At 41.2% G+C, this 13,224-nt stretch overlaps 1 protein-coding gene across 1 annotated transcript; it reads right to left on the bottom strand.

Annotated features, from left to right (window-relative positions):
• Positions 1-376: 376 nt before the first annotated feature.
• Positions 377-12,189, bottom strand: LOC119411718 (stonin-1). Its single transcript, XM_037678639.1, has 4 exons — positions 12,105-12,189; positions 2,860-4,764; positions 2,426-2,628; positions 377-856 (listed from the first exon to the last, which is right to left on the bottom strand). Exons 2-4 carry the CDS (start codon positions 4,712-4,714, stop codon positions 791-793), a joined length of 2,124 nt encoding a protein of 707 aa, XP_037534567.1. The 5' UTR covers positions 4,715-4,764; positions 12,105-12,189; the 3' UTR covers positions 377-790.
• Between the last annotated feature and the right edge of the window lie 1,035 nt (positions 12,190-13,224).

Raw genomic sequence — 13,224 nt, 5'->3', positions numbered from 1 at the left:
ATTATTAAACCCAACCCAGATTAAGAAAAACCTCATAATAAAGATTTGATTTGCATAAATAAAATAAAAAAACAGTTCTCCACAAAACAGCTCTGATCCAGAACCAACGGATTATGAAGATGAGTTGCAAAAATAATAGAAATTTTATAGAAATAATAGAAATGTATGTACCACCATGTGTAAAGTTGAGCAGTTACATTAAGACATTAAAGTATGTGCAGCTGAATCAGCACTAAAACTCTTTCAAAAACTGCTTTAAAGTTGGGTTTACTTGGACTGCAAGCTGATTTAGAATTTAGCACAAACGTAATAAAGTTGAGACCTAAATCAGTTCATTAATTTCAAACTACACTGAAGAAGTAAAAGGTCTGACCCTAACTGTTGCTACACATTAATTCTATTTAAACAGGTAAATATTGAGGTTGTACAGCTTACATCTTCCATTTGGCTTGAATTTATTAAGACTGGAAATCATTCAAAAGGGCAGTGCAGATGATGCGAACACAAGCTTATATATACACACCAACAGTAGTATAAACTGGCATTTTATAATTAATAAATCTATTCAATGTAAAGTGCTAGGCAAAAAGACTATTAAACTGCTAAATAAATCTAATAATATTCAGTCTCAGTGTTAGGCTGCAACGTTTGTTTAAATACTACCAAGTTATGGATAATGAGAATAATCTGACTGCAAAACAAAAAAGAAGCACAAAGTCCCTCATCGCTCTTGTTTGTTTTTGTCTTCTCCCATCCATCTTTAAGATGACGGATGATGAGGTTTATGTCATCACTGTGTCATACAACCAGCCTGCCTCTGTGACTCTGTTTCAATCCACTTCTTCTCCACTTCCACCTATAAAAAAAAAAGAAAAATATGGCAATTTTAGCTAAATCAGCTTCAAGTATCAAGATTCCAGTGTGGCTTGACTTCAGGTAGTATCTCACTGGGCTGATACTAGTTCGTGATCTGCATTCCCACTATTGTGATCCATTTTTCTTCCGTAAGTTTTTTTTCCTGCATCTTTCCCGTTCCACAATTTTCAAGCTATTTCAACAAATCATAAATCAAAACATTCAGCTCGTTCAGAAAAATCCTGCTATGATTTTTGGTATCGGTGCAACTTAACTTTTTGAAATATTTAGCCTTTTCTGCCATTTTTTTCCTCATAGAAAATGAACTGAGCTCATTTTACATCCTTCAGATCTTTAGAACTGTTTACAACCTTTTATTGCTCCTTTCACATTTTGTTCTTCTTCAGCTTCTTTCAGCTTCCTTGTGAAAATTTACACTTTTTTTCTAGCCATTTTCAGCTAATTTCAGTTGTTCTCTCAGCTTGTTTTTGCTCCTTTCAGGTGCTTTCTGCTAACTACAACATTTATATGCTTCTTCTAAGTTCTTTCTGCTAATTTCAGCTTGTTATGGTCCTTTCAGCTCATTTCTACAAGTTTAAAGTTTTTTCTACTATTTCAGCTACTATTTAGCTGTTTTATTTTACTTTTAGTTTTTCAGCTAATTCCAGATTTGTTGCACTCATTTAAACATTTTCAGCCAAATTCAGCAAAAATGTCCTCTCTCTACTTCCTTCTGCTAATTTAATATTTTTTCTACCTTTTTAGCTACTTTTCAGCTGGTTTCAGATCATTTCCATTTTGTACTCATTTCTGCTTCTTTCAACCTAATAGGGCAAACATTCTTTCAGCTTTCTTCAACTAATTTAAGCTTGTTCTACCTTTTCAGCTAACATTTTGGCATTTTTAGCTAATTTCAGCTGTTTTCAGATATAGTCGTTTTTTTGTGGCAATTTCTGCTACTTTCAGCCCAATTAATTTCTTTGTTATTTCAGCTTGCAATGCTCCTTTTCAGCTTTTTTCTGCTCTTTCACCTGTTATTTGGTTATTTTGATGCTAATTTTAGCTTTTTCAGCTAATTTCACATTTTTTAGCTCATTCCAGCTCTTTCCACTTGCTTCTGGTAAAGCATTTTTTGCCTTTCAGCTACTTTTCATCAATTTTTATTTTTTTGCTAATTTCAGCTTTTTTAAGCTAATTTCCTAATTTCTGCTTATTTAAACCAAATTCAGCAAATCTGTTCTTTCTGCTTTCTTCTGCTAATTTAGGCTTGTTCTACCATTTCAGCTACATTTCACCATGTATTTTAGCTAATTTCAGTTGTTTTTCAGCAAGTTCTTCTGCAATAAGCGTTCACACTGCATTTTCGCAGGAAATGCAATTTCTCTAGATAATGATCCGCATTCACACTCTCAAGAAAATTTATAGAATTGGCCATGCAAAATGCATCTGCAGGCTCACGTGTCGGTAAGACTGCATCCAAACATTTGACGGTTTTCTCCCAATTTTGAGTCGCCAACTAGTCTCCAGCTGTCGAAGCCCAGTGAGACGAGAGCTCTATGACATGTCTCACCTGACAATGATAGCGTGTCCAACTGGTCATGTGTTTCTGCGGCTGGATGTCGTTCACGGTGCCAAAGGATTTCACCTTGGTCTGCGACACAACTGCTCCCATGATTTCACATTCCATCGTGACAAAAGGGTACCAGTCGTTGGGGATCTCCTGATCTGATCCCAGCTCCAGTTTGCAGGAGAACGAATGGGGATGATCCACTGCTGTAGAAAAGAGAAAAAAAAAGTTTTGTTTTTTTTGTATTGTCCGTTTTGAGTTTTCTGCTTTGTGAAGTCTTCAGTTTTCTGAAATGTTATGTGTATGAGTGTTTTCTCAGTTTACATGTTATGTCCTCATGCATGCTCAACAACAACCTTGTTCGATTAATTTACCTGAATTATTGAGTGCATATCAAGATGTTTGCATGTTACGTTTTCAAGCTCAGCACGCATTACCTGTGTTCTTTGCAGGCAGTCGGTCGATCCTCCACACGATGGCTGAATAAACGCTCTCGTACTTGACAGCTCCAATTGACACCTGCATGACCGGCTGTGAATCTATGGCGCTGATGGAGCCCAGGCAGGGTTTCCTGTTCATCCGGGCTTTCAGTGATCTCTGCCGGAGCAAGGCCACAGTCTGCGTCACTTTGACCCAGTCAGCCGGCACGGGTACACGGATCACTACGTTCTCACACAGCGGGTAGTGGATGTCTGAAAGGTTGAGGGAGGAAAGAAAGGTGGCCGACATGTTGAGGAAGGCCTGCAGCTCCACATAGGCGCCCTGAACCGTGACCACAGCTTTAATGGAGAAGGGAATCTCAGTGCAACCGAAGACTGATGTTTTGTACCGCATCAGCTCCACTCTGCATGCGTCAGGAGGTGAGAACTTTACAAGTCGGGACCTCTGAAACTCGGTCCCGTTAACGCATTTGTGGAAATGGCAGTCAGCGATCTCCATCCAGAGGTCACCATCCTCTTCAGACCCGTAGCTGGAGTCAGAGTGCAGCAGCCCAAGATCGTTAAGAGCGAGAAAACAGTCCCCCTGTTCATTCAGGAACGCCAGACAGTGGATCTGAGTAAAGGCGACTCGTTCTTTGACTTCCCCTGACGTGTCCAGCTGTGTCCAGATGTGATCAGTGATCTGCAGCGACAGCTCCTGCTCCTCGTAGTGCCGCCTCTGCTGGTGAGGTGGGCACAGCTTGAAGATCTCCTCCTCCATAGAGACGACCAGGTCCTCCATGTCGCTGGACACCGTGGAGCCAAACTTCAGTAGCTGCTCTACCTCTGCCTCGTGACTCACCTCCAGCTTTGGGTGGAAGCGTTTCTTTTCTGTGTAGGAGAAATGCTCCACCTTGACCGTGAGGACTTTTCGGGGCTCGCTGTAGCTCTCAACCTTGAGATCTGAGAGCCTGCACTGAGGGAGAAGTTGGAACTCTTTAAACGGCTTCTCCAAGCCCTTCTCATAGTACATTTGCAGTACGCCTCCAGGTAACAAGCGGAGATAGATTGGCCCCCATTGGCGAGAGGACATGCGGTTCTTTTTTTCAGGAATCCTGAGCATGACGGGCCAGCCGTCTCTTTTCTGGCTACGAAACAGGTCTCGAGGAACAAACTGAGTTAAACCTTCCCCCAACACCTCGTTTCTGCAGCTTTGACGCCTCTCCTGATCTTTCTGTGCCTCTGTTTCATTAGCCACCCCTGTTTGCAAATCACCCAGTTTGTTGCAAACAAAAGAGAAAGAGTTCTGGAATTGGTCGCGTGGAGGTTCGCTGCCATCTTTGGTCCGAATAAAGAAACGTGGCAGACTGTTGTTTGAGTCTGTATCCGAGTCGGAGGATGAGTTGCAGACATCTGTACCATCTCTGGAATCATCCCAGAAGGGGTTAAAGTGCCCAGAGTTCTTCTGGTAGGAACGGAATGGGCTCAATCCTTCTGAGGCAGGACTTGGAGTTTCTAGTGCTGGTGAAGGAATCGAGATGCCTGACGAGCTGGAGAAACTCCGTAAGAAGGCATTCTTTTCACACTTGGAGTAAAGCGGATGTGCGGTGCTAGGAGTTCCAGTCCCAGAAGTGCACAAAGAGGATTTACGCAGCCCAGCAGCTTTTCCACTCGAGTGGCTCTGAGGAGATTCCAGGGACCCACCTAAGCTCCAGGATGCATCTTTGATTGGAGGAAACACTAGCTTCATGCCGTTGGGCCGAGGTAATGATGTTTTGATCAAATCTGGTGACTGCGGGGGCTTCTGGGGCGACGAGATGGGTGTGATGTCATCGTCAAAAGTGACCCAGTTTGAAGGATTTGTGGAACACATGGCTGAGGAGTCCAAACAAACTGCTCCTTCAGTCCAAAGACCTTCCCGCCCTGTTCAAAAAAAAAAAAAGGTGAGTTAAACTACAGTGTTTTTCCTATCATTATATAAGCGGGGCGCCCCGCCCCATCAACGGAACCGAGCGCCCTGTCTACCAAAATACACTCACCACCAACCCCCACACCCCATCGACAACTGTCAGTATTTATGTAGCGCGATACAAACACGCTAGCAAAAATGTTACTGATGACGTACCGCTCCGCTACCCGCTCCCCGCCTGCCGGATGACAATTACCAGTAGCAATCTAGCTCTAAGCTAGCGGGTGAACAACACGCACGTGACTCCGCCCCCCCCCCCCCCCCCCATCCCGTCATCGAATAAAATGGCATCAACATGGCACTAAGCTAGCAGGTGGGCAACACAGATGTCAAGTCAAGTCAGATATAGCACATTTAAAACAGCTAAAAGCTTCTAGTTTACGTATCCTCCAGGAGCAATATGAGATAAGTTGGCCTGTCCAAGGCCAGTGGGGAGGCCAAATTCAGATACCATACCATACCATACCATACCAATTTATTTATATAGCACTTAAAACAGCAACAAGGCCAACCAAAGTGATGTACAAAAGAACACAAACATGCACAGCGGACAGGAAAACATAAAATAGAAATACAGATACAAATAGCAGCAGAAGCTAACTAAAATGGCCAACAGAGTAGAGAACAGACCGGACCAAAACAAATCACACCGTGTTAAAGGCAAGCGAATAGAAGTGGGTCTTCAAGCGAGACTTAAAGACTGAGAGTGTGGGAGCCTGCCGGACACTCAGTGGCAACTCATTCCACAGTCGTGGACCTGCAACAGAGAAAGCCCTGTCACCTCTGAGCTTACGACGGGTTTCTGGGACTGAGAGAAGCATCTGGTCTGCTGACCTCAGAGAGCGCGGTGGGACATATGGCTGCAGAAGATCAGTGAGATAGGATGGGGCGGAACTGTTCAGTGATTTAAAAACATACATGAGAATTTTGAAATGGATCCCAAGGTGAATGGGTAGCCAGTGCAGGGAGGCCAAAACTGGCGTGATGTGCTCTCTATAGCCTGTACCAGTTAAGATGAGCAACAATTGTTTGGCCGCCACACTCTGTTTTCTGTCTGCCTTCAAGTTCTGCTGGTACACTCAATGGTGAATCCAAACAGACAGAATTAGTGGACATTCCACCCGGTCCATGCTCGATTTAGCATTCTCCAAGACTGAATCCTTAATGCTGGCGAGTTCCAGGAGCCGTAAGTGGCCTACGATTCTCAGAATCGCATCCAGCTTGTAGTTGAGTTTGGTAATCATACGAGTCTGAGAGCTCAAGGAACAAATTAATCATTCACATATAGCTGGCAGCTTTACCATGGCCAAAACTGATGCCGACATCTTACTAATTTGTCGATATCCAAGGTATCTACCACTTCCAAAAAGCAGAAACCCTGTTCTCATAAATCCAATAATGTACTCATCTTGGGCGGCTGTGGCTCAGTGGTTAGCGCAGTCGTCCTCCAATGCAAGAGTTGGGGATTCGACTCCACCTGCCGTCACATGCCGAAGTTTTCCTGGCCAAGACAATGAACCCCTCATTGCGTCCGATGTGTGTCCCATCGGTGTATGAATGTGATAAATCACTGATTAGTCTCTTTAGAATGATTTGTTCAATTAGCTTTGTAGAGATCTAGTAGAGTGTTGTATGAATGGGTAAATGAGGGCACAGATTGTGTTGTAAAGCGCTTTGAGTGTCTTGACAAGATAGAAATGCGCTATATAAGTGCAGTCCATTTCCATTTATCTTCTACGTCCTCCACGGACAGCACAGATAGGCACACCATCTTCTACTCACCCCAGGAATCAATCACATACCCAGCTGCATGGGTCCGTTCAGGGCATGAGGGCTCTCCAGCACCCTGTCGTCCGGTGGAAAAAAATGTTATCAATTGCGTTGAGGGACCAGCTGACCAAATCTATAATAATTTTCCATTCATAAGATGTGTAGAGAGGCTCTGAGGCTGACAGGACAAGAGAGCAAAAAAAGCAGGAGGGAGGGTAAGAGCGACCGTCTTTGTCAAAGGCGAAAGAGAGAATGTGCTGTGAATCAATCTCGGCTACAACCGCAACAAATTTTAGCACAAATTTTAGTATACAGCTCTTTCTTACCACCCAGACCCTTTAACAGCTCCTCTCTGAATTTCTCACAACATTCTTCTTTCTTCAGCTTCCACCATTTGCTTTTCTTATCTGATTTTACTCTTTAACAAATTTTAACATAACATGCAAAATTAACTGAGTAAAAAAAAATGTTTGTGTTGTCTAAGGTTGACCATGTAGTTCTACAACCAATAATTATTTGCTGCAGGGTTCATTAAAATATGTCCAGTCTGTCTTGGTAACAAACACACACATGCCTTTCAGTGGCCGGCCATAAATATTTAATAGTGAACTTTCTCCAAAACACATCTGAGAGAATTTTTAGCCTTTGCAGCAAAAATCCAGGATCTTTACCCAGCTTTATATCTGTCACAGCAGCTAGTAAGGAACAAAACTCTAAATAGTAAAGCTGACTTAATGTGTACGCCAAAGCTTCAGGGTGATTGGCGTCCTCGTGGAGCAAACTTAATATGAGATTTTAATCACGAGGCCAATTTAACAGCAGTTAGCAGAGTAAACAGGCTGCAGTTCTTACAGCGGTCTTGCAGTTAATTTCCCTGTTCCTCAATCACAGTCGGCCTTCTGATGAGCTGGCAGCTGCGCTCTCAGAAACGTCAGCTCCGACCCCGCAGAGACACAGAAGCCACATCTAAACTGCTGAAGTTTCATCTCACGTTAAAAAAAGCAGCTGAAAGCCTCAATTACAGCCTCCCTCCTCCCTTAAAAATCTGACTCAGACCATCAGTTCTTGAAGGAATGCATATTGCTCCCCACCTTCCACGCCCGTGTTTTAAACTAAAATCATCTTGCGTTGAGAAAATGACAAAAAATGACGTGTTTCATAACAAGTCCGTCCCGCCTCTCCGACTTAGTGAAGCCGTCAGCTGTGATTGGAGAAGAAAGATGAGTTCTTTGATGAGGTATGGGACGGTAAAGATCACCCACAGTCCCATTTCCAGCTGGCTGTCTCTTTCTGGGCTCCATATAGAAACGGGACGTTGCTGAACTCTACAGAGGACAAAAGCACACATTCCTCGAGAGAGAAGCAGCTCTACCCACAGGAAATACCATTCAGCTGTGTGAAGTGACACCAAATATTATCTTAATGTCAGCTCATCACATGTGGGATCAGATCTATGGGTCAAACAGCCCGATATGTCTGCCTATCACTTCCTGTCAACTTTACTGAGTGGCTGGGAAAGAAAAAAAACACACCCACACAATAAAATTAGGCTTATTATAATAATAGATTTTTGAAAAGATTGCCAGAAAAAGTAATTAATTAATTAGTGGTAATCTATTTATATTGAGGAAAAATGGCCTTTCATTTCATTGTTATGCTGATGATTGTCAGATTTCTCTGCCATTAAAACCCGACAGTTCCAGCTCCATTCGCCCTCTGTTAAAATGTCTTGATGACATCAAGGCATGGTTGGCTTCTTCCAATTAAGGCAGATAGCTAAGCTTAAGTTTGTGCTGACCAGATCTGACCTTGACAAACTAGTCCGTGCATACGTTACAACTCGGCTAGACTACTGCAACGTGGGCCTGTTGCGATAAACTAAATCAATTAATCGCATGATAAATGAAAATTATCAACCTCATTTTCATTTATCGACTTTATTGTTTCTTCGTGTCTCTCTCTCTTTTTTCTGAAGACACTGGATGACAAAAAGCTCAACTCACTGACCACTCCCTTTCTCTTTAAAAAAATGTTTTAACCGTTCAAAATTGCGTTTTTGGACCATTTCATTTCATTTCATTTATTTATTTCTATGGCGCTTTACACAACCAGGGTGATGGTGACCAAAGTGATAAACAAAAACAGCAATTAAAATGACAACAAGTTAAAAGCAATAACAAACAACAAAACAACAAAAAGAAAACCAGAAATGTCACCACATATTTTAAGTACTAAAATCCTGTTGGAATAAAAAAGTCTTAAGCTTCGATTTAAAAGGACCAAGGATCGTTAAAAGCAGCTAAGCTGAGAAGCTAAGCTAACAGGCCGACCTCAGGAAAAAACCTCCGTCTTGTACAAGCTCCAAAATTCACCGTTGAAACCCGTGCCTTCGTGTAAAATGTTTTTCTCTGCAAAAAGAAGCTGAGAACTTGTTTACTGATTTTTTTTTTTTACAGGCTTTGTGTGACAAATGCTATGCTAAAGAGCTCAAACCACACAGAGCGTGCGCCATTTTGAGAACCGACGCGAGACGGCCCATGTCATAAAGAGACACGCTGCTTGCTCCCTCACTTTCCGTCCTTCAGTTCAAACAGCCTTATACTGCCATCCGGTGGTCGAAAAAAGGTACTACATGCAAAACAAATTAAACGTTTCTTTTTAAATTTCACAATAATTACTAATGTCAAATTTCAAACAACATTATCGTTTATCGCAATAATTTCCGAGACAATTAATCGCCCAGCAGAATTTGTTATCGTGACAGGACTACTGTAACGCACTTTATGTTGGGGTCAGTCAGGTGTCACTTTCACGTCAATAGCTCGTCCAAAATGCTGCAGCTCGGCTCTTAACAGGAACTTATAGATTTGATTATATTTCACCAGTTTTGTCCTCCCTTCTCTGGCTCCGTGTCAGAATAGATTTTAAAATTCTCCTGTTCACATTACCGGCCTTGCACCCTCATTCCTCTCTGACCTACTTCAACCATATGCTCTTTCTCAGGCGCAGAGATCATCTGATCAGCTGCTTTCGGTTGCACCAAAAACCAGGTTGAAGCTCAGAGGAGATCGATTTCCAGTCATTGACCCGAAACTCATTAGACACGCAACTTCACTCGCTGCTTTTAAATCTCTGCTAAAAACTCACCTGTATTCACGGACGTTCAACACAGCGTGATTTACTATTTGGTTTTTTTGTTTCGATGTATTTAATGACATCTTGTTTTTTTATTTGCAGCCTTGGTCGTATTGTTAAGCACTTTGGTAACAGCTGCTGTTTTAAATGTGCTTTATAAATAAATTTGACTTGACTTACGTAGCAAAAAATGAGTAAAAGGTTATAGGTAATAAAGTAAAACGTCAGATGTCAAGAACTGTTCAAAAGTCCAATTTAAAAAAAATGCCACAAAACTCTGATAATTTATTAAATAAAATTAGACAAAGCTTCACAGATTAAATGTCAAAGACTGCAAAACATCCGACACGCCGCGCGGATGAGTCCTGTTAATCTCGCAACTTAAAAACGACGGAGAACGCGAGAAAAAAAAAAACTATCTGACTGTAGCAAAAACTGGTCCAGAGTTTTTTATAATCCGAGTTCAAGTGAAGATTGAGGGATCATTTCAAAAGTTGCAGAGTCAATTAAAAAAATTAAGTGTTTGGCGAACACATGCTTCCTGGTGACACGAGACAAGTTCCTGTTGGACCGTCCTCACGTTTCCTGTCCACGCACGTGCCATCGATAGGACTAGTTTCTCTAAGCAAATTTTAAAAAACGATCCCAGAACATGAAAGATGATTCAGTTTCATTCGAGAGAAGCGGGTCCTTCTGCTGCGACCACAGTGATCAGAGCTGAAAATGTGATGACCCACACCCCCAGGCTGCCACAAACTGACGCCCCTCCCATCAAAACAGGACGGACAGTTCAGTCCCTGCCGTTTCTGTCCACTCGCAGATCCAGCACTGCAGAAATGTTATTAGTGGGATACGTTAAATCCAGCATTTCCTGCTCCGAGTGGAAAGATTAGTTCAGACCCAGAGAAGAATGTCTGGAAAAGTAAAAAAAAAAAAAAAAAAAAGAGGAGGAGGAATAAAATATTTAGGAAATTAGAGGAACTCATTGAAAACTAATGAGAATTATAAAGCTGAAACTATCTGAATAAAATAACATCCGAGGTGATTCGTGGTCATTAATTACGATGCTGAACGTTAGTTGTTCACGGTGAAAACTGACAAACGGAAAGCACAAAAACATTTTAAAATAGAGGCAGTAGTTTTATTTGTGCATTTTATATTTTTCCGTGCGATTTGGGATCAGAAGGTCCCGACTACGCTGCAAACAAGTTGTCAGCTTTCTATGATATGCAGTTCTCTCTGTAAAAAAAAAAAAAAAATAAATAAATGTTTCCATATAACCCTGGGTGTCAGGAGGCTAAAAATGAACTCATCGGAGGGCCGAACTGAGCACACCCGTGGGCCTGATTTGGCCCCCGGCCCGCCAATTGAATAGCCCTGCCTTATGAAGAGAAATGATGGAGGTATAACTGTTGTGGATACACTTCGTAAAAGATGGTATGCATAACCTCATGCAGCACTGCAAGGTCTGTGAGCGCTTAAAGTGTTCGTTGTGAACGACTCTCAGCTACTACCACACCAAAGCTGAGCTCAGTGTCTGCAAAACGGGCCGAGTTCCAGCCATTTTGTGTTTGATAACGTTAATTTGCTGTCAAAATGGATCGACTGGATTGCAGATGCGCATGCACTGAATATTTCATTATTCGTTTAGTTTGACATTTGTTGGCCAACTAAACAAATATTTTGTGAGACTTTTCTTAGTGCTCATAATATGCGTTGGGGATAAGTCTCAGCTACTACCATGCCAAATTTTAGGTCAACATCTGCAAAAATGAATCAGTAATAGCTATTTTGGTGTGCTTTAAAGTCAGCTGGCTGTGGCAGCCATCTTTAATCAGATTGGCTCCAACAATTATTCAGTTGGATATGTACATCCAATGAATTATTTCTGTAGGTTTTATTAAAATTCACCCGGTGGTTCATGAGATATTTTGCTAACAGACACGCACAGACCATAACATCATTTCTAAATTGTTTTGTGTTGCTTCATCTCACTTTCTTTAAAAGTTACTGGTGTTATAAAGACTCGTATTTCTCAATGACTTTCATTTATTTGAGCAAGTAAGTTGTGTCCAGAAGTTCCATAAATCTCAGCCTCAAACTAAAAAAAAAAAAATAACTATCAAAACAAAAACAGTCCAAGCGTGCTGTCACCCACAACAGAGGCCATGATGACCCGGACAGACGGGGGCCCAGTCCGGGACATCACTTTTTGTTCTGCTGTTCTGATAAACAAACACAAAGTGAAGATGACAACTTTTACGGCGACTGAGCCAAAACACAACAAACCGAGTCAACCGCGTCCTCAAACGCACCAACACGGCGTTAACGTCAACTCAACTATCACAAACAGGAACCTGAACGCAACCAAAAACTGAGAAATACTCACCAAATCCTGGTGGCGGCTCTTTAAATCAGGCCATGACCGCGGCTGCTTGACGGACACGTCCAAACTCCGCTGTCGGCCCCGGGTTTTACTCAAAATGGCAGAGCGTAATTCCTGGGAGGTTTTTTTTTTTTTTTTTTCGCTGCAGAGTTTACAGACTGTCCTCCAACGGGACGCGATCAAGCGATGATGCGTTCATTGCAGTACGATATTTGGGATTCCATTGGAAAAAAATCGCGCAGATAGCGAGACGAACTGCAAACTTAGATTCTGCCAACTAAAAATAATATTTCACAGGATTATTGCACACATTACGATGTTATTTTGTTCCATTTCGCGTAAGAAGTTTTGAAAAAGTAGAGGTTTTAAACACGCTTTGTAAATAAACTCAACTTTTCGATTAAATTTTTAGGCCGACATTTTTACTGGACATTAAATGCCTCGTGAAACTTGTTTCTTGCTAGGTAAATAAACACAACTGTATATTTTGTTTTACTGCATAAATCAATGAGTTATCAATACTTGGACTACAGAAGGTATGAACCAGTAGTGCATGTTGTTTCCCTGTTTATAGTTTTTTTTTGTTTTTTTTTGTACGTTTTGTTGAGTTCAACTACTGCAAACTTGTGCTTTTTTAATGTCAAAAGTTTATTTCTATAAAGTATAATACTATGACTTTTAGTTATTTTTTATTAATTAAATTTATTTACAAAGTATCCCCAAAGATACACATTAAGATCGGATTAAGTCATTCAAAATATGTTCTCTGAAATTTATTCATGCTGCATTTAGCTACTGTTTATTTTTACCTTTTAGCTGCTATTTTGCTAATCAAAGCTTTTGCTAAAAGTTTTAATGAGCAAATTGTAACTAAAAGCTAAAATGAGCAAAACAAGTAAAAAGCTGATATTATCAAAAGTAGCTAAAAGCTAAATGTAGTGTAACTAGCTAAAATGGGTAATGCTGCTGCTGCTTTTGGCTGTTCCCTTTTCAGAGGTCATAACAGCAAATTATCCTCCTGTAGCTTAAAAAAGTAGCTAAGTAGCAAAACTGTAGTTTAAAGCTAAAATGAGCAAACCTGTTGTTGGTAATTTATTTATATATATATATATATATATATATA

Source organism: Nematolebias whitei, chromosome 1 (assembly GCF_014905685.2).
Source record: "Nematolebias whitei isolate Nwh7 chromosome 1, NemWhi1, whole genome shotgun sequence".
NCBI classification, from domain to species: domain Eukaryota; kingdom Metazoa; phylum Chordata; class Actinopteri; order Cyprinodontiformes; family Rivulidae; genus Nematolebias; species Nematolebias whitei.
Note: the sequence above shows the minus strand (reverse complement) of the source record. Positions and strands in the feature narration are given on the sequence as shown.

Coding starts and splice junctions, on each gene's coding strand:
- LOC119411718 (XM_037678639.1), bottom strand. CDS start 4,714: ATGTGTTCCACAAATCCTTCAAACTGGGTCACTTTTGACGATGACATC. Junction 2,629..2,859: donor ACTGCCTGCAAAGAACACAG/GTAATGCGTGCT, acceptor TCTTTTCTACAG/CAGTGGATCATCCCCATTCG. Junction 857..2,425: donor GGACACGCTATCATTGTCAG/GTGAGACATGTC, acceptor TTTTTTTTATAG/GTGGAAGTGGAGAAGAAGTG.